The sequence below is a fragment of the Neomonachus schauinslandi genome, chromosome 4 (genome assembly GCF_002201575.2).
Source record: "Neomonachus schauinslandi chromosome 4, ASM220157v2, whole genome shotgun sequence".
Classification (NCBI taxonomy): Eukaryota; Metazoa; Chordata; class Mammalia; order Carnivora; family Phocidae; genus Neomonachus; species Neomonachus schauinslandi.
The window spans coordinates 4,090,635-4,116,757 of NC_058406.1; the positions used below are offsets into that span (position 1 = coordinate 4,090,635).

General features: G+C 57.3%; 2 protein-coding genes across 5 annotated transcripts in view; one reads left to right on the top strand and one right to left on the bottom strand.

Moving 5' to 3' along the window:
• Window positions 1-2,143: 2,143 nt before the first annotated feature.
• HES2 (hes family bHLH transcription factor 2) lies at window positions 2,144-7,372 on the bottom strand. 2 transcript variants are annotated; one of them, XR_002480003.1, is made up of 5 exons: window positions 7,191-7,372; window positions 7,008-7,103; window positions 6,637-6,736; window positions 2,590-6,551; window positions 2,144-2,471 (listed from the first exon to the last, which is right to left on the bottom strand). XR_002480003.1 is itself a non-coding variant. In XM_021684008.1 (4 exons), the coding sequence occupies exons 1-4, from the start codon at window positions 7,233-7,235 to the stop codon at window positions 6,295-6,297; spliced, it is 498 nt and encodes a 165-aa protein (XP_021539683.1). In that variant the 5' UTR covers window positions 7,236-7,372; the 3' UTR covers window positions 2,144-6,294. The 2 variants fall into 2 exon arrangements, 1 of the variants encoding a protein (XP_021539683.1); XM_021684008.1 differs by having other exon boundaries at window positions 2,144-6,551.
• Window positions 7,373-13,633: 6,261 nt separating this feature from the next.
• The window catches only part of ESPN (espin), a 29,758-nt gene continuing 17,268 nt past the window's right edge, over window positions 13,634-26,123 (top strand). For all 3 annotated transcript variants that reach the window (XM_021683391.1, XM_044913861.1, XM_044913862.1), the window contains exons 1-2: window positions 13,634-13,927; window positions 16,751-16,944. In XM_021683391.1, coding sequence (XP_021539066.1) covers window positions 13,634-13,927; window positions 16,751-16,944 — 488 coding nt within the window. The remainder of the gene's footprint in view (window positions 13,928-16,750; window positions 16,945-26,123) is intronic.

Here is a 26,123-nt window from a genome sequence, read left to right on the forward strand (position 1 = left end):
TTTTTTTTTTTTTTTAACAAATTATTTTTTTTTAATATGCAAACCTCTGAGAAAACTGGACAGCTACAGGCAGAAGAATGAGACTAGACCCCTTTCTCACACCACACACACACATCAATTCACAATGGATTAAAGACCTAAATGTGAGACCCGAAATCATAAAACTCCTAGAAGAAAACACAGGCAGTAATCTCTGTGACATCAGCCATAACATTTTTCTAGATCTGTCTCCTCAGACAAGGGAAACAAAAACAAAATTAAACTATTGGGACAACATCAAAATAAAAAGCTTTTGCTTGGCGAAGTTAACCATCAACAAAACAACAAGGCAACCTACTGGATGGGAGAAGATATTTGCCGATGATACATCCAACAAGGGGTTACTATCCAAAATATAGGAAGAACTTATACAACTCAACACCAAAAAAAACCACCAAATAGTCCGATTAAAATGGGCAGAAGACACAAATAGACATTTTTCCAAAGAAGACATACAAATGGCCAACAGACACATGAAAAATGCTCAACATCACTCATCATCAGGGAAATACAAATCAAAACCACAATAAGACATCACCTCACACCTGTCAGAATGGCTAGAGTCAAAACGACAAGAAACAACAGGCGTTGGCAAGGACGTGGAGGCAAATTGTGCTGTTGGTAGGAATGCAAATTGGTGCAGCCACTGTGGAAAACAGTAGGGAGGTTCTTCAAAGAATTAAAAATAGAATTACCATATGATTCAGTAATTCCACTGTGGTATCTACCCAAAGAAAACAAAAACTCTAATTTGAAAAGACATATGCACCCCTATGTTTACTGCAGCATTATTTACAATAACTAAGATACATGAGCAACCCAAGGGTCCATCGATAAAGATGACAAAGAAGGATAAAAAAGATGTGGTGTAGGGCGCGTGGGTGGCTCAGTCGTTAAGCGTCTGCCTTCGGCTTGGGTCATGATCCCAGAGTCCTGGGATCGAGCCCTGCGTCGGGCTCCCTGCTCAGCGGGAAGCCTGCTTCTCCCTCTCCCACTCCCCCTGCTTGTGTTCTCTCTCTTGCTGTGTCTCTGTCAAATAAATAAAATCTTTAAAAAAAAAAAAGATGTGAGATATATATATACCACAGATATAAATAGAATGTTACTCAGCCATAAAAAAGAATGAGATCTTGCCATTTGTGACAACATGGGTGGATCTAGAAGGTATAATGCTAAGCAAAAGAAGTCAGAGAAAGACAAATACTGTATGATTTCACTCATATATGGAATCTAGGAAACACAGCAAATGAATAAACAAAGAAAACAAGAGACAAAAAGCCAGACTCCTAAATACAGAGAACAAACTGGTGGTTGTCAGCGAGGAGGTGGGTGGGCTATGGGTGAAATAGATAAAGGAGATTAAGACACTTATCAAGATGAGCACTGAGGAGTATATAGAATTGTTGTATCATATACTGTGCACCTGAAACTAGTACAATACCGTATGTCAATTATACTTCAATTTTTAAAAATGGTCAAAAAATAAAAGAGAAAAAAGTGCAAAACTCTGCCCCCAACAAGGATAGTAAATCAAAACAGTCTAGATCCCCAAAGTGGCAAAAATTTATGACACTCTTAAAAGACCTAGAAGATGCATCATAGCTTAATTTATCTCTCTGCCCAACGTGGGGCTCAAACTCACAACCCTGAGATCAAGAGTCACATGCTCTACTGACTGAGGCAGCCAGGCACACCATTTATCGTAGCTTAATTTAATTGACCAGTCTACTTACTATGAAAACCATGGATCCTCTAGAACAACCTACTGCAAACTTAATCAAGTAGTAGCCCCATTGCAGATATGGTCTCTTTTCATTCATTCATTCATTCTTCTTCCTTCTTTTCTTCTCCTTCTTCTCTGCCTCCTCCTTCTTCTTCTCCTCCTTGTCCCCCTTCCCTCCTCTTCCTCCTCCTTCTTCTTTTTTGGTGGTAAAATACACATAATATTTACCATCTTAACCATTTGTAAGTGTGCAGTTCAGTGGCATTAAGTACATTCACCTTATTTTTTTTTTTAAAGATTTTATTTATTTGACAGAGCACAAGCAGAGGGAGAGAGAGGGAGAAGCAGGTTCCCTGCTGAGCAAGGAGCCCGATGTGGGACTCGATCCCAGGACCCTGGGATCATGACCTGGCCCGAAGGCAGCCGCTTAACCGACGGAGCCACCCAGGTGCCCCGTACATTCACCTTATTAAGGTAACCACCAACACCACCTATCCCCAAGACTCTTTATCTTGAAAAGTGGATCTCTGTCTCCACTGAACACTACCTCCCTCTTCCCTTCCCCCAGCCCTTGGCACCCACCATCTTCAGAGGCGGTGTCTTTGTTAGAGCAGACTAACCTGGCCTCAGGTGTATGGTGAGGCTATCGACTCAGACACAGGGAATCAGAACCCTCGGAGGTGGGACCTGGAAATCTGCTTTTCACAAGCTTCCCAGAAAGAGGTAAAGAAAAAAAGTGTCATAAATGCAGTAAATGTTTGTGTAAATATATATCCTGTAATATAATAGCCTGTAATGAATGGGTGCAGCAAATGGAAGGCATTTACCTTGTTATTATCATTTGAGCATTCTGGACTCTTAAATTTGAGCATTGAGCGTCCATTCTGAATTTACCAGGAGACTGATGAAGCTTAAGCTCGGATCTGCTCCCAAGCAAGGGCATAACGTGGTAGAATGTTCTGGAACAGAGGAAAGGCCAGGGTTGTCACCAGGAAGTGTGTCTGATGAATTGCTTAAAGAGAAACCAAAAGCATAGACATCAATCTGCAAGCACCACTAGCTTGATGTGACTTACTTTTTCACTCTGAATATTTATTTTCACACCAAGTCTGTATTCATAATTTTATATTAGAATGTATCCACACAAAACCTGGATCTGCCTCTGATTTCTGAGGTCTAGAGTGGTTCTTTGTTCTTTAAGAACTTGGCTCCATTCTCCCTCAGGTTTGTAATATACCAAACACCATGGCAGGTGGCTCTGGACCCAGCCTCCACCAGAGAACCAGCAGCGGGCACACATTCAGATTGGAATCCCCTTTCTTAACCCGCAGGCCAGGGAACCCTGCCTCCCAAAGCAGGCTCCTGTGACCAGCCAATGGACCCCTGCTCCCTCCTGCCCTACAATGGATCTCAGTGACAAGACACCACACGTGCACGTTGGGCGTGCCCATTAAGTGCCTTTCTCACGCCCCTGAAACCATTCAAAGTTTCATTATAGCTGCCTGAAGCGCCTGGGGCTTTGCCAGGCCCTCTCAAAACCCAGAGTGAAACTAGTTGCTCACTGGGAACCCTCAGTGGGTGGCAGCCTTCTCCTCCATATCACATGCCCAGGCAGCTCCCTGCAGGGCAGTCACCTGGCTGTGCAGGGACACACATGCACACGCACACGCACACGCACACACACACACACGCACACCCAGGTACTCGGTCAGTACCCTGAGACACAGCCACACTGGTAAGCAGCCAGGCACGAAGTAAAACCCAGGGAAAAAACATCATTGGCTGGGTTAGCTCTTCTCTGGGACATCTATAGCAACCTGGTGTGTTTTTAATAAGTAAATACGGCCGCATGTTGATATTTCAAGTAGGAGGTAGCTGCACATGATGGGGAAGCTCCCTCTGTCCCATCGCTGTCTCCAGCGTGGTCATCCCAAAGCATGACGGGGAGGGGGGTTCTGCAGAGCCGCACATTTTTCCAGACATTCCCCACAGGCTATGTTCCTTCTGATCCTATTACAGGGAAACAAGTGGGAGACTCACTGGCAGAGTCTGGTAGTCACAGGCAGAGAAGAGCAATTTGCAAATGTTTATTAAAGGAGTCCTCCTTGGCAACCTGCTCTTTATCCTCACTCATGGAAGCTGAGATTTGACCTTTCCAAATTAACTGGTGCCGGGGGGGCACGTGGGGTTTGGCCCCAGCCTGAGTTTCCCAGACAGCTCAGTGCTCTGGTCATTGGATCATTTCACCCACAGGTTTATGAGAGACACAGGAGCCTTTTCTCCAACCAAGCGTGATAACCAGACAGAGTTCGAGAGTTAGATTCAGTCATGGGACCAGAGCAGAGGGCATCATAAGAGCTGGCCAACGGGCACAATGTGGGCCTTGTTAAAGCTCACGAAATGCCCCCAAGTGAGGCAGCCTCCCTCCCACATAGAAAAAGCCTGCACTGCCCTGGACTCGCCTTCAGGACACCTGGGGAGGTGCTTTCAGGCGTCCCGTGGAGGAGGCCGGTGTTCTCCCTATTTCATAAGCCCAGCTCAGAACTTCTGGGCAGCTCTTTGCCCATCCCTGCTGGGAAACCGGCTTCTCGCTGCCAGCCCAGAACCTCACCCACCTGGGCATGCCTCAGCTCCCTACCAGGGCCCGGGGGGCCCCCTGGTTCAGGTTCCCTGGAACGCCTGATCCTGAGTCACTGCCCTGTCTACACTCCCATCCTCCCTGACTGCTTGTAATACAGCTTGATTGGAGTCAGGGGCTCAGAAGCAAGAAGAGGCAAATATGACCCAAAGGAGGAAAGGGGCCTCTGGTGGATCAGTTCTTACAGAGTTCAAACCTGTATGGAAAGCTCTTATTTATTAGGGAAAAAAGGAGCCTGCTCAGTGTGTGCCCAAGGCGGAGTCCTTCACCCCAGAGAGGAAACTTGACCTTCTGTGGTGGGTGTGGGCGTGTAGGTTACCTGTCCCTCCCCCACTTGCTCCAGGCAGCTCAGGAGAGCAGGCTCACATTCTCAGGAATGGGGGAAGCAAGGAAGCAAGCAGACACTGCTCTCTCTGCTCTCCCCACCCTCCCCCACATTTGTCCTCCGGATACACAGGCTTTGGTGGAAAAGAGTTTCAAAGTGACATTAGGGCCTGGGGGTGGGAGTTGTGGCAAAAGGGTTCAATACAGCTATGGTCCAGCAACATCACCTGTTTGTTAGCTCACGATATTTATTGAGCAGCTACCATGTGCTGAGTTCCGTGGGGACACAGAGGTAGGCTCAGCCCTAGCCCTGCCCTCCAGGAGCTTACAGTCCAGCCAGCTGGGTCTGCGAGGACAAAGGACAGCACACCTTGCTGGGGGCTCCCCTGCTGTCTTAACATTGACTCCTTCGATAACGCCCACAGCGTCCCACATCTGGCCACCCAAATCAGTGCCCAGGTCACCAGGGGTTTTTGTGACATACTTGGATCTGGCGAACACCCCCACCCCATCAGTTCCTCTTGTCCCTAGTGCCCTGGTCCCTTGCTCAGGATGTTGGACTGGGGACTGTTGGGAGTCCCAACCTCCCTGGAGTGCTCAGCGAAGCCCCGTGAACCAGGAGCGTGACCAGCAGGCCGCAGGTGCCCCTGCCTTCTCCTGGGCACCCAAGCCTGGGGGCCACACGCCCTTCCCTGAGTCTCCTCAGACTCCCCTTGCTTCTGGGCAGAGGGAAAAGAAGTCTGAGAAACAAGTGGCTTCCGGTAACCTGTCCTGACAGGAAAGGTGTTTCCTGTTCCTTTACTTGCTGTTATCTGCAAGTAAATGGAATTTCTGCCGCTCCAGGACATAGGCCTGCTCACCTCACACTGGCACTGACTCAAGCTTCCTTGAGGCCACAGGGCACCCTTCTTATCCCACCCCTTCCGCATACCCCAAGGCCCCCTAGACTGGTGTGTGGTACATAGGTGGTCACTGAATGCTTGGGGAAATAAGTCCTTCCCAAGGCCATCTTACCATGCCTTCACCCCCAGCAACACAGAGTCCTAGCCCTGGCTGCACCCTGTCCCTATCAATGCAAGTGCAGGACAGGAGAGCCCAGGAGTCGGGGTGATGGCTGCCCAGCCCGCAGAGCCCCTCAGGCCATTGCTCTTGCGTGTCCAGAGGTGCCCAGGCTGAGCTGTAAGGAGGCAGCGACCAGTCAGAATAGAGGACTGCACCCGGCTCCGGTGAGCTCCTGTTGCAGCCTTTGGGCTGGTGCCAGTGCTGGGGCCCAGTTCTAGAGCCACTTCCAGCAGCTGAGGAGGGGAGCTCCTTCCTCCCCTGCAGCCCCCTGCCCCGTTCTCCAGCCCAGACACACGCAAGAGGTTAGGCTGCTCTCCTTATTTCCTCGAGCTGAGCCCCCACCGCCTTCAGTCGGCCACACAGATCACAAACATCGGGGTTCCAGCCTGGGGGTGGGTGCTGAGCTGGTCCCCCGTGCGGAAAGAGCAGCCGGCACCACGAGTTTCCTCAGTCTGCCTGGCGCTCTCGGTCTCTTGCAGTCAGCGGGGTCCGTGGCCTGGCGAGGGGGCTACCAGGGCCTCCAGAGGCCGGGGCCGCGGGGAGGCGCAGGCGGCGCAGGCGCAGGTGCGGGCGGCGGGGAAGGCGCGGCCGCGCCACAGGAGTCCCCAGCGCGCGCACCGTCGGGGGTGGCGCCGGCCGCCCTCCGCCGCAGGTGCTCCAGCAGGCGGGCGCTCACGGCGGGCTCCAGGACGCGGCAGGCGGGCAGCACGCGGGCCAGACGTGCCAGGCAGGCGCGGTAGCCCTCACCGTAGCTGTCCGAGGGCGCTGCGGACGGAAAGAGGCGTGAGGCGCGCGGTGGGGTGCGGGGCGGCGGGCGTGGGGCAGGGCTGCGGCGGGGCGGGCCACTCACTAGGCGCTGTGGCCGCGCAGGAGGACGCAGGCAGCTCCTGCAGGAAGCGCACGGTCATTTCCAGGATGTCCGCCTTCTCCAGCTTCGAGTAGTGGGAGCTCTGCGCCCGGCCACGAGGGAGAGGGGCAGAGACACAGACAAACGAGACAGATCTCCCGCAGACTGCCGTGAGCACCAGTCTCTTGCCTGCGTGTCGGACGCCCGTGGCCCAGGGTGGGGCGGCTCCTCGGCGCCAGCCCCACTCCGGCTCGGCCTCCCGCGCCGCGCGGAGCCCCCTCGCCGGCTCCTTGGGCAAGGGCCCCTCAGCCCACCCGCCCTCCTCGCGCTGCGCCCGGTGCCCCCACCCCGGCCCCGCGCGCCGCGGCACCCACCTCCCTGCCCAGCAGCGGCAGGATGAGCCCCTTGAGCTGCCTCAGGCTTGCGTTGATGCGCGCGCGGCGGCGCTTCTCCAGCAGCGGTTTCAGGCTCTGCGGACGGGCGCCGAGGCCGAGGTTACGCGGGTCGCAGTCCCGGTCCCCGCCCCGGCCGCTCAGCCCTCACTCCCCAGCTCCTACCTTGCGCAGCTCCGCCGGGTCCCCCGCTCTCCGAGGCAGCCCCATGCTCGGCGGGGAAGCGGCGCCGCTGCGGGCCCCGCGTGTAGGAGACCTGTGCCCGCGCGGGCACGGAGCACAGACCCAGGCCCGAGGGGAAGCCCCGCGCGCTGCAGGAGCCGGCGCCGGAGAGGTGCACACCTCGCCAGCCGCCCGGCTTTAAGAAGGCGGTGTCGCCCGCCCCGCCCCGCCCCGCCCCATCCCTCCCCACGGAGTCTGGCTGCCTGCGGGTCCCACCTCCCGCCTTTGTTCCTTCGCCGGGTAGGGGAGGGACGGGGACGGCGGAGCCCCCGAGGTGCCGCTCCTGGCCTCCGCATCCCATCTGCGGCGGGGTCGCGGGCCGGGGGCGCACCCGAGCCCCTGCAGGGGTATGTGTGGGCGCCATCGAAGCCTTGGCTGCCCCGAGCTCGCTCAGCCTGCCGTTCCTCCTCGACCAGCACTGCCCTTCGAGCTCAGCGCCTCCTCTGAGCCCCGCCCTACGCCGGGGCGGGGGACCCAGCGGCGGCAGAGCCGCCGAGGCCCGGGCCTCAATGAGCCCCCACGTAGGTTTCTAGCCAAGGGAAGGGACTCCCCCCGCGAGTTGCTCTGCGGACTGAAGGGCCGAGCTGGAAGAGGACACCGAGTAAAGTGTCGACTTGCTCGGGCCCTAGCCGCTGGGAACTGGCTGGTCGCTGAACTGCCTGCCCTGGTTCTAGTCACTCCATAGAACCTTCCAGCGGTTCACCAAGTTAGGAATCATTGTGTTCTCCCGTGCTCAGTTTTGGATGGGTAAACTGAGGCCCAGAGAAGACGAGGCAATCCAGGAGCCCTGGGCTCATTTTCATTTCTACTGGCTCCAGCTGCGGGTTCCTACCCGCGGGACAGTCGGAGCGCACGCGACGAGCGGGGCGGGGCGGTCCTGAGTCCCTGCTCCCCGCTGCCCGCCTCGGCCCCAGCGGTCCGCTGGGCCCGCCTCCGCGCCGCGTGGCCGTTGCTGTACCAAACTGGCTGGGCGTCCCCCGCCCATCTGCTCCGGGCTGCCCTCCCTCAACCGGCTGGCGGGGCAACGGACAGCCCGGCAGCCAGCACTGAGGACTTCGGGGCCGACCTATGGGCGGATGGTGGGCGGGACCCACGGAGAGCGGCCGAGAGGAGGTACCCTGGCTCGGAGCCGGCAGGCGCTGTCCAGGGTGCTGGACGACTCCCCCCACTCGTGCCGCCCAAACCCCGCCTCCGCACCACACCCCCACCGCTCGCTCCAAGTCCCCCTACCCCATGCCCCCCAGCAGGGCCTGAGACGACCAGCATGGCTATCAGGGAGGGGCCCGGAGCAGTCGGGGTGACCGGGAACTCAGGCCACCCATCCCGGTCTGTGGCACTCAAAGGACCAACTGGCCACTGTTTATGGAGCATGTACTGTATGCCAACGACCTTTTAGCACTCACTTCAATTAATCCCCATAACAGTGTCTAATTATGAGAATAAAACATTCAATACATTTGGCCCAGCAAGGCCTGGGAATGTCTGAGCCCCTGTCCCTCTGGCATCACTGAGCCCAGAGTAGCTATGGGCCAGCCTCCTCCAAGGTAACGAATTGCTCTTTAAGTGCTCCAAAAAGGACTTTGTGGATTACTTAGTGGATCACTACTGCCTCACGTGTTCCCTCTCACTACACACATGCTGGCTGACTTAGCTCTGTGCCCACGAGACCACCCTACACCAACATCTGCATGTTTGCTGAGAGACCCTGATGCTAGCTCCTGAGGGAAAGGTCTGGGGAGGAAGAGTCCTCCTAGAACATCCCCCTCCATGCCTGTGGACCACAGGAGAGTGGGGTTAGGGAAGCAAACGCCCTTTTCGGTGACAGTTACTCCAAATTTTTTTTTTAAAGATTTTATTTATTTATTTGACAGAGAGAGACACAGTGAGAGAGGGGACACAAGCAGGGGGAGTGGGAGAGGGAGAAGCAGGCTTCCCGCCAAGCAGGGAACCTGATGCGGGGCTCGATCCCAGGATGCTGGGATCATGACCCGAGCCAAAGGCAGCCGCTTAACGACTGAGCCACCCAGGCGCCCCTCCAAATTTTAAATTTCTTCTCCATTTTCCCTTGCTGTGAAGGTCTTTGACTAGGTGGTCCCAACTTTCCCTTCCATCAAAGGATTCTGGAGGGTTTGTTGATTACCTGGAGGAAGTATTATAATCAGGGAAACAGGTAAGACAGCTGAGTGGGCAGAGTGTGGGGGTGCAGGCTTTAGGGAAGGGTACAGTGAGGATACACTCCACCCCTGGTTCCTGCCCTTTAGTTGGGGGGAGAGGTCTGAATGGGGTGGGTGAAGGGTCTGAGCCCAGCAGGGGGATGAGAGGAGGCATCCTGGTGGGGACGGAGTTGACATCTGGAGGAGACAGGGAGGTGCTCTAAGCATTTGTGTCACCTCAGGCAAGATACATTAAAAAATAGAAACAAACAAATCTCCTGGTGCCTCAGTTTCCCCAGCTGCAAAATGGGGATAGTGGTTGTACCCCTCTCATAGTGTCACTGTAGAGATCAAATATGCAGGTGAAGATGAAATTATTGCCTTTCACCGTGGCCATTTGTGTCACTCATTCTGTCTGCTAATGAAGCGGGCATCACAGAAACTGATGGGCAGACAGGTGGGCAGTCTGCAAATGACAACACCATTCCAGGTAAATACACCTTCATCTTGTCATGCATCCAAAGCAGATCCTGCTGCTAAGAAGGCAGCCTCAGAACCTGTCCTGGGCCCACAGCAAATCCAAGCATTTGATCAGCTTTGCCATCTCTACGAGGAAGTTCCAGGCTGGTTCTCCTCACAGAACTCTCCTGGGACCAGCTACAAGGCAGGTCATTGGCTCGCAAAGTGGCCTTGCTTTTAACAGTGTCTTCTGGAAAGAGAACTTCCAGCTGCAGCTCATTCCCTCACCTGCGACCGAGGACTGAGGCCTATCTGGGGCCCTGGCACTGGGGACCAGAGACAATCCTGGGACAACCGGGGAGGGAGCGCCTCCCTCAATGGCTTGGCCCCTCTGCCTCCCCAGCTTCTGAGCAGAGGTTCTGATGTGGACTCCTGTGCCTGGGGTTTCTCCCTGCCCATCATTCCCCAGGGGGGCTCCCTGATTCTTCCAAGATCCTTCTGCAGCATCAATTCACCAAATCAGTTGATTTTGTTTTGTTTGTTGAGCAAAGGAATGTCACAAACCTCCCTCCAACTTTTGCAGAAAATGCAGTTTGACTGTTGGGACTTTTTCCTGTTTCCCTGAAGCTTAGAGAAGTTTAGAGAAGGTGGGGCTCCGGCAGATGGCATTCCAGAATCTGTCATACTCTGTCCCCTCCAGCTGCTGGGTAACAGGGAGGGACTTGAACTGTTGCTGCTGGGATGAGGGAACAGTGGTTGTGGTCAAGCTGGTCTTGGTGGAACTGAGCCCTGCACTGGAGGGAGCCAAAGACCTGTGGAGGCCAGGGCATCTCTGTTCTCATGCCTTGATGTTAAAACCCAGTTGAGGGGCGCCTGGGTGGCTCAGTCATTAAACGGCTGCCTTCAGCTCAGGTCATGACCCCAGGGTCCTGGGATCGAGCCCCGCGGCGGGCTCCCTGCTCGGCAGGAAGCCTGCTTCTCCCTCTCCCGCTCCCCCTGCTTGTGTTCCCTCTCTTGCTGTGTCTCTCTCTGTCAAATAAATAAAATCTTAAAAAAAAAAAAAAAACCAACCCAGGCTCTCTCGGCCTTAGCGCCATCTTCTTGGAAACGTTCTGCGCCATGAGAGCCAAGTGGAGGAAGAAGCGAATGCGCAGGCTGAAGCGTAAAAGAAGAAAGATGAGGCAGAGGTCCAAGTAAACCGCTAACTTGTGCACCCATGGAGCCACAGGAGCAGAAAGAAGGAAAGCCAGAGGCCAGGGGCGCTGGTACCAATTGTTGGACTGCATGCCTACTTTCTAGAGCTTGATTCAAGGGCTCTACACCATCGCCATCTGATCGCGACGACCACCTTTGAAGAGACCTGCCTTGTTCATACCAAAACAGTCCCTTTTGGTCCTTTGCCCTGGACCTGTGACTTTCGGGACTAATTCTGTTTTCATTTGTGGCTGGATGTAACACGTGTACAATAAATCATCTCTTCTGCTGTCTTAGCTGAAGAAAAAAAAAAAAAAAAACAACCCAGTTGAGTGTAAGATTTGCCCTTTCTAACAATAAATGCCTCTGTGTTTAGGCTCAAATATATATATATATATATATATACATATGCAGGTGAAGCTTAGCATAGTGTCTGGGAAGCAGTAGGGCTTCCATAAATGTGTTCTTGTTGGCCTGGACTCTCTAGGGCTGCTGGGCTGGACCTGGTGGACCCAGGGGAGCCCAGAGGACCTGGGTCTCAGCCTGAGTGTGGGCAGTGTTCTGAGAGGAGTCTGAGAGGACGGTCAGCCAGTCAGCAAGGACAGCTGCTCACAGGTGACCTATCTATGGCGGAAGAGGCTCGGGGTGTCTCCTCTGCCTTGCTGCCCCAGCGGCAGCACATTACCCCCATCTGGCCCCCAAATGACAAAACCATGTGATACATGAGGGTGTCCAGGACCAAGGGAGCCACCGTGGGAGTGAAGAACATGAACTGCAAGGATTTTTAGTCACAGAGGAGGCACAGGGGAGGGGCACCAAAGACAAGCTGTTTTAGCTCGTTGTCTTCACAGCACCCCTGCCACGTGTAGGGCCCACGGTGTACCTGCTCCTGGGTGTGCCAGAGAAGGGCAGCTCTAGTGGACATCAAGAGCCCACTGAAGCATGGCGGCTTCCAGGATAAGACTCCTCCCTCCCCTTGTCCACAAACCACTGGGTAGGGGTCCCAGGCCCAGTTGTCACAGGTCCCATGGAGAGAGCAAGGCTATTCTGGCCCTTGGGAAGTGGGTGGCAACCTGCCAGGCTGTGCAGGCACAGCAGCCCTGGTTAATCGGGGCACCTTGGAGCCCTGGAGGCAATAGTGCACAGCGCCACCAGGTGGCAGACCCGGAGGCCCGCAATAGGACTCCCACTGTTCTAGAAAGCAGGCTCACTCTATAGCATTTCTACAGCTCAGGCCTCCCTGAGCTGGGGCTGGCTAGGTGCTGGGTGAAACAGCCCAGGGCCAGGCCCTCACAGGGCTCCAGTGGGCAGGTGGGGGAGGGCGAGGAAGGACACAGGCTGTTTCAACTTCACAGGGCGCGCTGACTGTGCTCCCAGAGCTACGCAGCCCCCGCCTTCTGGCAGTTCCTCCTCCTGTCCATGACTGTGCCTCCCTCCAGCTCCCATGAAAGGCTTCAGGCTATGCAGTTAGGCTGGTTTGGCCCCTGTGTGTTCTCTCCCGCCCCGCTGCTGTCCTGGAACCTTCCTGAGCCCTCAGAGCAGGGTCCTGGCTCTGCTCCCTGGGTGACTGCTCTGGTGCATCTCCCCACTGCCCCCAGCCTTTGCATTCCTACTTTCCATTCTCCCTGTTTGCCAGCCCCAGGCCCTCAAGCTCACCATTGACTCTCCCCACCCCAGACAGAGGCTCTGGGTGCTCTCTGAGCCCCACAGCCTCTGGATCCAGAAACCTGAGTGTCCCAGGCATTCCTGCCTTTTCCTCCTCTTTCTCCTGCCTCCAGGAGGCTCTGGGGCCTGGAGGAACCGCAGAAGGCTGAGGGCCCAGCACCTGTTGCACCCACTTTGGCACAGACCCAGAGCCCCTCAGGGACTTGTGTGGCCTGTTCCTGCCCCAGGGTCTTTGCCCTTGCAGTCTGGTCTGCCTGGAACGCCCCTTCTTACCATTCAAAGCCCAGCCCACCACACCTCCTCAGAGGCACCTTTCCCTGACCACCCACGCAGTGCCTACAACTCTCTCTCTAACCCCGTATTCCTGTTCTGGTGACACTCGTCACTCTCTGCAATGGCAGAGAGTAATTGTTTGCTGGCTTGTGTCCCCAGGCCCTGGAACAGCATGTCGTGGGCACTGGGTTGATGAATTAATTCGTTTGGGGGCTCCACTCGCCAGCGCCTGGACGGCTCTCAAATTCGAACCGTTTGGCCTCCCTCCGCGGTCTCTGTTATACGTGAGCTAAATCAGGAGAGAAGTCCCCGGGCGCACTTGCCGTCCTAGCCGGAGTCCGGCCCTCGGCGCGGCCACGCAGCCCGCGGGGCGGCGCGGCGGGGGCGGGGCTAAGGCGGCGCGGGGGGCGGGCCCCAGGCTTAAGCCGGGCGCCCGCGGGGGCCCCCAGGCCCAGAGCGCGGCGGAGGCGGAGCGGAGCGGCCGAGGCGGTGAGGGCCAGAGACCCGGCAGGCAGCCGCTCCGCCTCCCCGAGCCGCAGGGCCCCGACGGCCGCGCCGCGGGCTCTCCCGCTGCCCCGGGACAGGTGCATGGCGCCCGGGGGAACGCGCTGAGCGGGGGGTCGCGGCGCCGCGGGCGGCACCATGGCCCTGGAGCGGGCGCTGCAGGCGGCGCGGCAGGGCGACCTGGACGTGCTCAAGTCCCTGCACGCCGCCGGCCTGCTGAAGGCCTCGCTGCGGGACCCGCTGGACGCGCTGCCGGTGCACCACGCTGCCCGCGCCGGCAAGCTGCACTGTCTGCGCTTCCTGGTGGAGGAGGCCGCCCTGCCCGCCGCGGCCCGCGCGCGCAACGGCGCCACGCCGGCCCACGACGCCGCCGCCACTGGCCACCTCGCCTGCCTGCAGTGGCTGCTCTCGCAGGGCGGCTGCGGAGTGCAGGTGGGTCTGCGCCGCTCACTGCGCGCCCTGCGGCTTCCTCCCCCGGTGAGAGCTCTGGCCTAGAGCCTCTACCCCGTGGCTCACGGGTGGGTGAGATTGGGCACCTCCCGAATGAGCTTGCTTTTGAGCTCCTTCCAGAGGGCTTGGGGTGCGGTGGGTTCCCCAGGTCGACAGTGCCCGGGGGAAGACGCCCCGGCAAGCTGGGGCCACTGTCTAGAAGAGCACTGGGTAATGGGGAGCCGGAGGGAATTGGGCTTACCTGCGCCAGTATTTAAGCCGGAATGGGAGATGGGGGTGGGGGTGGGGGGAGAAGCAAAGCACTGATCCACGGGAGTCCTGGAGAGTGGGCGGGGCACAGAATCAGAAGCTCAGATCTTCTGGGATTAGGTCTGGAAGAGGGGTGGGCAAAGTCCTACAGTCCACCCCAGGCCCAGACGCAGGTGTCCCCAAGGCCAGGACATGGGGCAAGGGTGATGGGGGTGGCAAATGAGGCCTCCCCGGGACCTTAGCTGACCCTGGGACATCAGCACCTTCCTGCCTTCCAGCTGTGAGTTGCTTCTCCAGCCCAGCCTGAGTCTTCCTGCCCTGAGACCCGCCTGGTCTCGCTCAGTGACCCCCAGGCTGATATAAACCTGGTCCCTCCTGAGCTGGAGGTGGGGCAACTCAGGTTCTGATGTGTGGCTCTCCTGCTTGCTCCTGTGGGCAATAGAGCATCCAACAGGTACTAGGCCTGGGGACTCAGGTGTGCTCCTGATCTCCCGGAGCTGCCAGGCCCTGGGGGCAGTGGACAGCAACCCCGGGGTCAGTCTTGCCAGGCCTTGTGGTGGAGGGGTGTCAGAGAGCTAGCTCCTTGGGCGAGGTGGCGAGGAGTGAGTGACCTCTATGGGGAGTCCTGGATGATGAGAAGGAGGTGGCCAGGTGCTGATCAGAGAGTTCTAAGCACAAGGAACAAGAAGTGCAAAGCCCTGAGGCGTACACATTCTTGTCCTGTGGCAGGATCAGCAAGGAGGGGGGAGGGGAGAGAAGCCACCAGAGGCTGGGCTTAGGAATTTGGATGATATCCTAGTTGTGGGGGAAAAGCAACTGGAGGAAGGAACCAGAACTGACTTTCCACTTAGCAAGACCGCTGGGCTAACTGGATGTAGGAGAGGAGGCAGGGGTGACTCTGAGCTGGTTGGTTGTACCCTAAGGATGACCAGACCCTATCCCCCCACTTCGCTCTCAGGATGGCAAGGTCCCTCTTCTGACACTTCCTGGGAGATGGCCACCCCTTATCTCCTGGCTGGCTCTGTTATCAGGACTTCCTGGCACATGGTCTGCGCCCACTCATTTGGGGGGTGGCATGCTAATGTCCAATGTCCAGGCTTGGCCGGAAGCCTCCCTAGCCACTGCAGAGGAGGTGGGGGAACAGGTGGCCTTGTGCCCAGCTTATCAAGTCTCCCTCCCTCGAGCCCCAGCAAGCTCAGGGCGGAAGTGTGTCTGTGGAGAGGATGACCTCGATCCCCAGCCCTGCTCAGCCCAGCGATAAGCAGCTTTAGGGTGCGGGCCACAGCACGTGAGGCTCCTGGGGCCTACACAGCTGTTAGAGCCTTGGGGACAGGCCAAGCCCATAGGCCTGGGTCTTCTCCTTATTGCCCCCTCCCCACCCTCACAGAGGTCTGGGCTCAGGGGGATAGACTAGGCGTTCGGCGCACAGAGGAGTCCCAGGGTTGTCCTCAGCTGCCTCACCTTCTGGCTGCCTCCTTCTTAGCCCCACAGCCACCCCCGTAGCCTGACTGATGACTTACTAGTCGTGGCTCCAGGCCCCTGTCCCCTCTGTCCCCTCTTTTCCTCTCACCTGTTTTTCAGGAGCCTCTGAGATTCACCTTCCTCCAGCCGCCTTGGCCACACCTTTCCCCCAGTGCCTCTCTGTGGGCAGAGGGGCTTCCCTTCCCTGATCCTAGTAAACCATGCCCCCGCCCACTGCTGCCCCATCCCTGTGTCCCTGCCCACCTCTCCATTATCCCACCTGCTTGGCTCTGGGAACTCGTGCTTGTTCCCACACTGGTGCCCACTCACCCAGACCTGCCAGCCTCTGAGTCCAGACTTGTGGGTTCTCTGTGATTCTCCTCCTTGCCCAGGTAATGTAGGCAGCACCTGCCAGCCCCCTCCTGCAACAGACACACACACCTGGATGGTCATGGATGACATACTTGGTACTTTGGGGCCCAGACCATCGGCCTGCCCCCTCTGGGGTGCCTGGGAGAGGGTCTAGCCCAAGCCCCTCCCAGGGGCTGCCACTAGTCCACACCGACCACCATTGGCTGACTGTCCAGGCCCTGCCTCCAGTGCCCAGAAGCTTCCTCCTCCACAGAGTGAGAACACAGCCTGTTCCCTGGGCCAGGAGCAGGGAGTCTGCTGGGGGCCCAGGCAGGGGCCATTCCCCACACTGATGTTGAGTTATTGGAGGTCCACCAACCTGGAGACCTCTTTTCAGGTGACACCTGGGGAGGGGGAGAGGGAGAGGAAGGGGCCGAGGGTTAGACGCAGGGGGTGCCCCCACAATCCTGAGGCTAGCCTGGTACCACCACAACAGCCCAGCTTTCCCGCCCCAGCCACCCTCGCTCACTCCTTCAGGTGTTCCCTGAGCATCTGGGTGACAGTTGCCAGGGAGCCCAAGAATGCCATGTCCTAAAAGCCTACTATACGCGAGCCTTTCCGTCATGACCTGCAGGCCTCGGGAAGCCCAGCACGGTTCAAAGAGGGCCAGTCAGGGGTCCAAGGACAGAACGGCCCCCGCGGCTGGTGGGATGCAAGAAGGACTAACGGGCTCTTCTCCCACAGGACAAAGACAATTCTGGTGCCACAGTCCTGCACCTGGCTGCGCGCTTCGGCCACCCTGAGCTGGTGGACTGGCTGCTGCGTCATGGCGGTGCGGACCCCGCCGTGGCCACAGAAACAGGCGCTCTGCCTGCGCATTATGCTGCCGCCAAAGGAGACTTCCCCTCCCTGAGGCTTCTCATCGGGCACCATCCTGAGTAAGGACACCCCTCCTTGCCTGTCTTCTGGGTGGTGTGGGCCAGGGCTCTGGGGAATGCCTGAAATCTGCCCCTCCAGCATTCCGGGAGAATTTCTGCTTCTGGGCCATCCCCTTGGCCAGAGATGGTTCCCACCCAAGCTGAAATTGTTCCCTTCCTGGAAGGCTGGCCACAGCCACTTGCCCCAGAGCTTGGCAGGCAGATGCTCTTGTGCCCAGCACGCGGCTACACCTGGGAGGCTGGGCATGCGGGCCAAGATCACCTGCTCCTCTCCAGGAAGCTTTCCAGCCTGCAGCAGGTGGCTCTCCTGAGCTCTGGCCTGTGCCAATTTGCAGGACCATCTTAAATGGGAGATAGGAGAGGGGCGCCTGGGTGGCTCAGTCGGTTAAGTGTCTGCCTTGGGCTCAGGTCATGATCCCGGAGTTCCGGGATCGAGCCCCTCATTAGGCTCCCTGCTCAGTGGAGAGCCTGCTTCTCCCTCTGCCCCTCACGCCCTCACCCCGTTCGTGTTCTCTCTCGCTTGCTCTCGCTCTCTCTCTCAAATAAATAGCTAAATAAAAATCTTTAAATCAGGGGTAGGAGTGAAGATATGGGAGAATTTCCTAGACCCCTAGTCAAGAAGGAGGAGGAGCGGTGAAGGGAGAGGACCTGCTGCCCAGAACCCCCACCCCACCTCCTAGCCCCACAGCCTGCTGACTAGACCACCCAGAGAGCAACTTGTCATTTCCTGTGACCCCTCAGCCCATTCCCTCTAGCAGGGGAGGTGGGGCCCCCAAATCTCCCAGGGTCCTCAGCCTGAGTGGCAGGTCTGAGAAAGCAGCTGAGCAGTGGGCTGGGAGCTCCCCAGGGTGGGGTGTGAGCATGGGGAAGAATGGGGCTCAATGTAGAGCAGGGAAATCCTGGGGGGTCCTGGGGGAGGGAGGGAACCAGGTCTTAGGTGCATCTGAGAGGACACAGGGGTCCTGGGGGAGTGCCTGAGGGAGTGGGACAGTAGTCCCCACCTGACGAATGGGGGCTCTGGCCGGTGACCTTTGTCAGTCCAAGTGGGAGCCTGGGACATTAAGTGGTGACAGAAGACCGAGCCGCGGGAGGAGAGCAGCCACGAGGTAAGGGGGTCAGTGCTCACCACTGGCTCCAGGCCTGTGGGCGCCTGCAGGGCCCGGGCTCCCAGGGAGCAGGCAGGAGGCCAGCCTGGCCCCAGGGACATGTGGCAGGGTGGCTACAGCCGGCAGCCTCTTGGGCCCAGGCACCCTGGGGTGATGAAGGGCAGCTGAGAGCCCCCAGGCCGGCCTGCAGTCATCTTGCTGAGCAGGGAGTTCCCGGGTTTGGTTAGTGGGAGCCCTGCAGGTGTGCCACAAGGGCCAGAGGTTCTCCTCACAGCCATCCCCGCCAGAGGCCACTTGGTGGCACTTCGGCAGGAGTTCTTCGCTCCGGACAAGCTAGGGTTTGGGGCACATTGAAGGCAGTGATTTAGAGTAGGAGGCCCCCCGAGATGCAGGCTCCCGACCTGACACCGTCAGCACGGTTGGCGGGCTTGGTCCCAGATTCCCGACTCGGACTCTCCAGGTTGAGGCCAGGTAGTGGCCCCTGAGACAGGCCTGCAGCCCCACTGTGGTGACTCGAATGCCCCTGTCCCACCCCCTCACTTCACATAGAGGACACCGAGGTCCTCAGAGGGGAGGATGGCCTGTGGTGACCCTTCTGCTCCCATAAGCCTTCCCCATCACACGTAACGGGCCCCCCAAAGCCAGGCTAATGGCGATGCCAACTTAGCCCAAATGGTGTAGACTGAGACAGGACTCCAAGCCCACCCCTGGAAGTGCTGATGAGGAACTTGGGCAGGAAGGGGAGGGGCGAAGCCCCAGGCTGCCCCTGAACCCTTCCTCGCTGAAAAGCCTGGGGCCTAGGATGAGCCAGAGCCCTGCACAAGCTGGGATCCCAGCCTTAGGAAGACTAGCTGTGCCGTGGGAACCCTGACCCCTCTCAGGCCATGCCAGGTGCTGGCAGTGACTGGGCCCTGATGCCACCTCTGAGGCCAGGTGGCCTGGGCTGATGAGCCGTCAGCCCTTCAGAGGCCTCTATGAATCTCACAGAGGTGGTCAGAAGACTTGGGCCCATTCCCGCTGCAGCGTGTGACCTGGCTGATAAGAAGGTGCTTTTGTGAGGTTGCCAGGCTGGGCTCAGGCAGGAGGGGGCGGCTGGGAACTGGGGTGGGGCCTTCTGGGAGTTGGAGGCCAATGCCCATGTAGCCTCCTGTCTTGGGGGTAGAGACTCCTGCTCTCTAAGGCTGGGAACCCCAAGGCTGCATATGGAGAGGGCAGAGGCTCAGGCTGCCCCAGGCCGCAGGGCTCAATCTGGGGACCCAGGCAGCCTGCTTGTGGAGGCTGTGGCCCACGCTTTCACTCTCGTGAGCCTCCCAGACCTGCTGTGAGGCATGGTGAATTATTCATAAGGCCTCAGCTCTCCCTGGCAGTCGGTGAGGGAGGAAGGGCTCCCCGATCTACCAGTGAGAAACTCGATCCCGCCCCAGGAGGCTGTGGGCCGTGGCAATGACAAGCTGCAGAGGGGCTGGAGGGCTGGACCAAGGCGGGGGGTGGGGGGCAGGCTTGCTCGGGCCAGGCTGCACCTTGGGGTGTTAGAAGAGGCTTGAGATTGCAGGAACACCCTGCACCCACCTGCCCCTTGTCCAGTCTATCCCCATCCATTGGGCAAATCCTTCCAGAGGTGGAGGAGTTGCTACAGTGACCTCTGGGGCTATTGCCCCATGGGGATCCTCCCTGCAGAAGGAGGGTCCCTAAGTGGGCGGCATGGAGGCTGACAGGAACTGGGCTGGGGCTGTTTCAGGCCCTGGGTCTCAGGGAGATGGAGTCAGTGGGGTCGGCCCTCCTGGCCAGGAGCACTCGTGGTTGGTGGAGGGGAGCCAGGTATCCAGACCTCCAGTCAGGGCAGACAGAGAAGGGGCGAGGAGCAGGTAGCCTCGGAGCTCCTTACCGCCTTGCCGGCAGGATGCCAGGGCCCATCGTGTGCTTACTTGGGGTCTGTGCAGCTGGAGGGGAGCCCCAGGCTCGGCCTAGACCCCTGGGCTCGAGCTTCAAGGCTGGGGAGAATGATGGAGGGGCTCCGGGCTCTTCCTTCTTCTGGGGCCCCTGTGCTCTGCCCTTCATAGCAAACTGGAAAATCAGTCTGCCCTAAGATCCGTATCAGCTGCACCTCTCTGCAAGTATCTCCTTTGCCTGAGGCCTGCCCTGCCTTGGGACAGAGATTGGAAAATGCCCTGGCCAGGAGTCAGGATAAACTCGGATGAGCTCCTACCTACTGAGTGCTTACTAAGTGCATAGCACCACCCGGTCATCTGAGCCTTATAACCAGCCCAGGCAGTAGCTCTATAAGTAACCCAGGTTACAGATTGACTAATTCAACCAATCTTTATGGAGCTTCTACTCTGCGCAAGGCAATATTCTAAGGGCCAGGGATAAATCAGTGAGCCAGACAGATGTCCCTGCTGCGGGTGCTAACTGAGGGACAGACAGCACCTCACAGAGGCTGACTGAGCAGCTGAGGTCCCCCGGGCCCCCTGCGTGGCCTTGATGAAACTGTACCCTCTCTCCGGGCCTGTCTCCCACTCCTGCTCCAGTTCCTAATCTCTCAGGTCTCCCCTGACCCTGGCCCTCTTCCCGTCCAGCTCTGCCCACCTTTGAGAACGCAAATCAGACCCCTGGACTGCCCACAGGCTCCCTGCTCACTGATAGGGGAGGTCATTTCCTTCTAATGGCCTGGGGGCCCTCCTCCCTCTGGCCTGCCCCCATGCCTCACCTGCGAGGCTCCCCCATCCCCACTCCATTCCGCCTCCAGAGCCTCCTTGGGCTCCTACCACAGGCTGGTACCCCCCAACCTCCTAGGGGCTGTTCCTGCTGCCTAGAACTCTCCCCAGAGAGCCCTTCAGCTGCTCTCTCCCTTCCCTCAAGGCTTTGCTCCACCTCCCCTCCGCAGTAAGTCCTGCCCAGAGCCTCCTTCAGATTGTAACTTGCCCAGCAGCATGCACACCCCCCAGCTCCCGCTCTTCCTCACACTGCCTTATTTTCCCTGGCCTCCTTATCACCCCTGGCATTACACTCCGTGCATCCTGGGGCATTCTCCTATGATGTCTCCCCAGCTAATGAGAGCAGACCTCGTCTGCCGCCCCGTGCCTGACACACTGTGTTTGTTGAATGAATGAGGAGTCTGGAAGCCCTGGGACTTGTCCAGCTCTGCGTGCATCTCACTGTGGGTGACCTCAGATGGAGCTCCCTGCTGAGCCTCCCTGGCCCATCTGGCAAATGGACCAGCTGAGGCCATGTGTGAGGAGACAGCACAGGGCCCCTGGTCTCGCTGCCCGTCTCACTCACCCCCACAGTTACTCAATAGCTAGCAACTGGGCGGCCCACCGGTGCTTGGGAGGTAGTGAGCCCTCCCAGCTTCTTGGAGCAAACTTCCAGGGAGGCTCCCAGGGCAAACAAGGGGACAGATCAAGAGCACGTGCCATGTTCAGAGAAGTTCTTGCTTATGTGCGTGTGTGTTGGTTTGCCAGCCGGGCCCCGGTGGAACCAAGCTCTGGGATGGCAGGGATCTGCTCCTTTCACCGCTCTGCCCTGTCCTGTGGCAGCCTCATGACATGTGTCCCTGTAATGAACAAAATAGGTACCCAAGATAACTCCAGTGACAAGTGCCATAAAGCAAAACGGGGCAGCTTGGTAGAAACCAGTGGGGTTTTCTTTAAATTGAGGGAGTCAAGGAAGGAAGGCCTCCTAGGGGAGCTCAGCTGAGACCTGGATCAAAAGTGGAGCCAGCCCTGCAAAAATCTGGCCTGGGAGCATTGCAGGTAGAAGGACCAGCAAAGGCAGACGCAGAGGTGGGATAAAGCTTGGCTTCAGTGAGGCCCAGAAAGAAGGCCTGAAAGTCTGGGAGAGTTGCAGGGAAGGGTAAGCTTCTGGAAATATTCCAGGCTTGCGGGTGAATTGGGTGTAAAGCTGACTATTCTAGAACCTTCCTCAAGTAAGGACTGCATTTCTTCCCTGAGCCAGGCCTAATTTGGGATCTTTTCAAATAAGCTAGGAGGCACGATTAGAAGACAAGAGAGGTAGAGCCACCAAAGGACCCATAACTTTTATCCAGGGCAGCCTTACCCCATGACGACGAGATCTAATCCTTGTGGGATCACCTCGTTCTGAACTTCCTTGGAGCAGAAATTATTGCCAAAGGTGAGGGCCACTGGAAATGCTGCTCTTTGACCTGAGTCTGGTTCCGTGGGCAGATAACCCTTTGTGGCAAAGGACGGAGATTTCCAGCAAGCATTCCATGTTTGTTTCATATCATCACGCAGTGACTTGCTTACTATTTGAAGTTCATTCGTGTCACCTATTTCCCAGAGAGGAAGAAAGATATGATTTATGTGATTGTTGCTAGAGAGTTGCAGACCTATAAAGAGGTCAAGGGTTGAGGGTCTCCAAAGACTCCTAGGATTTGGACTTGGGCTACACGCAAGGGAAGTTAGCATGATGTCCTTTACCAGAATGGAGCTGGCACGCTGAGGAGGGTTTGAGGGAGAAGGCGAGAGATCCACTCCAGGCACATAAAATTCCAGAGGCCTGGGCAGTGCACACATGGACAATGGGTAGAGGTGGGGACCGGATGTAGACTCCAGGTCCAAGCTGGAGAGAGGAAGCACATCGGGTGCAGGTGGCCTTTGACCCTGGGAAGTAGATGAGCTCACCAGCAGGGAGAGTGTGTTCAGAAAGGACACTCTGGGGCATCTCCATGTTTGGAGGTCAGGTGGAGGCCAGGGCCCAGCAAAGAAGGCTTAAGAGGCTTGGCAGTGAGTTGGCGGCTGGTCCAGGAAGCCAAGAAGAGTGGGAAGAGGCACCTGTTAGGGAGCGGCCAAGTCAGATGAGAATGGGAAACCCCCGGCGTTGGTCGTGGGGAGTGACAGCTGAGGCCTCAGGGGGTGGGTGAGGGGGCTGACTGGTCAGGATGTGGCCGCCACACGAGGAAGCAAAGAGCAGCCTTCCCTCCAAGGATATGTGCAACCTTCCAAAGCTTCATCTTCTGTTCCCTTAAAAGAGGCAAGGAGATTCTAGACAATTATGATGCCCAATTGCCATATATGGAAACGGAGGCTCAGGAGGTTAAGAACTCACTAGGGCCCTGCCCAGTGAGTTAAGAGTCAGGGTGGTGGGTGGTGGCCAGGGCCAGGGCAGGGGCTGGGACTGGAATGGTCACCCTTAGTGTCACTTTGGCTAGAACTTGATGGGCTGGAGCCAGTGGGATGCTGAGGCCTGAAGTACCCTCAGACCCCGCTCCTCTCCTCTCGGTGACTCTCCACAGGGATCCCAAAATATAACAAAGGCTCCAGCCTTGTGCTAGGTGACAGGCCCATGCTGAGGGCTCTCCAAGCACATCTCATGGACGCTTACTGCCCCCACCCTGCAGGTGGCTTTGAGAACAGAGACAAGAGGCAAGACCGTGACACAGCTGGGCTGGGCTCTCGCCCCAGGTCCTTCTTATACCCAGATCCTTCTCTGCCTCTCTCACTGAGCGATCTGAGACTTCTGTACATAGTCTCCTCAACTGAAAAGGGGAAAAATGCCAGCACTTATCCCGTCAGGTCCCTGAGGGGACTAGATGAGACAGCATGTGGTCTGCTCATCACAGTGCCTGAAACAGATCAATCATTCGATAAACGGTACCTACTATCACTGTTATCAATTATTATTATGACTACTATTATAAATTCATCTCTCTCTCCATCCAAATGAATTGATTTTGTTCCATGTGCTCATCCATTTTTTTTTTAAGATTTTATTTATTTGACAGAGAGAGCACAAGCAGGGGGAGAGGGAGAAGCAGGCTTCCCGCCGAGCAGGGAGCCCGATGTGGGGCTCGATCCCAGGACCCTGAGATCATGACCTGAGTCGAAGGCAGACGCTTAACGACTGAGCCACCCAGGCGTCCCAATCCATGGTTTTATAATCTCCCCCCAGTGAGCATTCGGGGGGGGGGCCCTGCCCTTCTTGCCTCAGGCCAAAGTAGAAAGGGGTAACAAGGCCAGGACCCCCTTTCCCACCCTGGCCCATCTGTCTGCCCCATGGTGCTGGGGCCTCCCGGGCTGGAGGTTGTGGCTCCCAGAACAGAGAGGCTGAAATACTAATAGGAATGGCGATGAGCTGGAGCACGTATGGAGCGCTTCCTCTGTCCCAGGGACTCCAGGTGGGGGGGCAGCCACTGGCCCAGCAGGAGGTTGTGGCCGTGACTGCACCCTCCTGCTCAGGTCCTGCTCTGTACCAGCTTCTCAGACCTTCTCAGACCTTCTGAGGCTGGCTGGACACCCCTGGATCCCAGACATCTGCCAAGCAGGGGGTGCTAGGGGGGGCAGGGCTCCTGGCAGATCTGGTACCCCAAGTTCTGTACATTGCCTCAGGCCTCCCCGCAGAGATCTCAGTGGGTCCTGGGTGGTGGCCCCCTCAGCCTCTGATCCCCAGGACCCCAGCACTCACTGTGCCTTGGTTACAGGGTGAATAATTCAGGCCACTGAGTGTCGGTCATGAAATATTAAGCAGGCTGTTACTGTCACATCGGTATGTGAATGTGTGGGGGTGGGGGGCAGGATGGCACTGGGGTGTGGAGGCTGGTGGCTGCAAGCCAGAGTGTTCCTGGGAAGAGGCGTGTGGGTGAGTCTCTGTCGCCGGGTGCCATGTCAGCTCGTGAGCACCACTCCCCTGACTCAGGTCGGGAAACGGAGGGGCAGCCAGGCATGGTCCCTGTTCCACCCCAAATGCGTGAAGTGCCGCGCTCGGCATCAGGCCCAGAAAAATGGCAGCTCTGTGTCTGGGGTGGGGGTGCCCATGTCAGGAGTAAGGAGAGAGCAGGGAGGTGCCCAGGAGGGCTGCAGTTGGCCTGAGGGACGGGGGTCAGGGGAGTGGACAGGAACCAGGGTTTTAGGGACAGGGAGGAAGGTCCAAGGGGTGTGTGAGGGGAAGGGACCAAGTCATGTCAGGGGTGAGAAGAGGGTGGGTGAGTGGGCAGATGGAGGAGGACTGGGTGGCCTGGTGCCCCTGTTAATGGACAGCTGGGCTGGCAATGGGATGAGGGAGGGAGGGTGTGCATGGACATTGGTGGAGAGTGTGCGACTGATGTCGCCAGTGGATGGATCGGGAGGCGGATGGATGGGAAGACGCTTAGTCAGGTGAAGAGGCGCACTTCCTGGGCCACGGAGGGCTGATGCAGCACAGTGGGACTCAGCCAGAGCCTCTGAGACCCGCTGTGGACGGCGGTGGCCAGCTCCTGTCTGGGCCTGGATTGTGTCTCCACCTAGTGTCCAACTATGGTAACTGCGCCCTGGGCTGTCCACCCCATCACGAAGTCAGAAAAACCGAGGCTCAATCAGTGGCGGGGCCAACTTCCCTGTTTTCCAGCAGCACTCCACCTTATGGGGTTGATTCCCAGCTCCCCAGGTAGGACTCCTCTTCAGCAGCTGGGGAACAGGGATGAGGGGCAGAGACAGCTGCTAGCTGGACCTCAGGAAAGCTCCAGGAGTGAAGACAGGGGATGGGCTTTCCTGTGTGTCTACTGCATGCACCAGGCCCTGCATCACAAACATACACTCGAGTGCCATTTACCAGTTGTGTGACCTTTATCAAGTCACAGCCCCTGAGCCTCAATTGCCTGTCTGCAAAATGGGAATGACAATAGGACCTAAGTTAGGGCATCCAATAAGAACCTGCCCATCAATATCACAGCATACCAGAAGTACTCCGTGAATGGTGGCCACCTGTAGAGTTGTCAGATTAACAACAGGCTATCCAATTGAATTTTAATTTAGATGAACCACAAATAATGTTTTAGTATAAGTCTATCCCATGCCGAAAATGATTTCTTGTTTCTCTGAAATTCAGAATTAACTGGTCATCTTGTGTTTTATCTGGCAACCCTACTACTCTGCCCTCTGGGAACCCAATTGCCCGGGGGGAGACAGAAGCCAAAATCAGTTACGTTCAATCAAGTATGACGGGCAGTCCATGGAGTGAGCCCAGGGCCATATGGGGCACAGAGGTAGGAAAGGTCTGCTCTGCGTGGGGAAATCAGGGCAGGCCTCATGGAGGAGGGATCTGGACTGAGTCTTAGGGAGGAGGAAGGAAGGGCATTCC

Coding starts and splice junctions, on each gene's coding strand:
- HES2 (XM_021684008.1), bottom strand. CDS start 7,235: ATGGGGCTGCCTCGGAGAGCGGGGGACCCGGCGGAGCTGCGCAAG. Junction 7,104..7,190: donor ACCCGGCGGAGCTGCGCAAG/GTAGGAGCTGGG, acceptor GCCCGTCCGCAG/AGCCTGAAACCGCTGCTGGA. Junction 6,552..6,636: donor CTGCGCGGCCACAGCGCCTA/GTGAGTGGCCCG, acceptor TTCCGTCCGCAG/CGCCCTCGGACAGCTACGGT.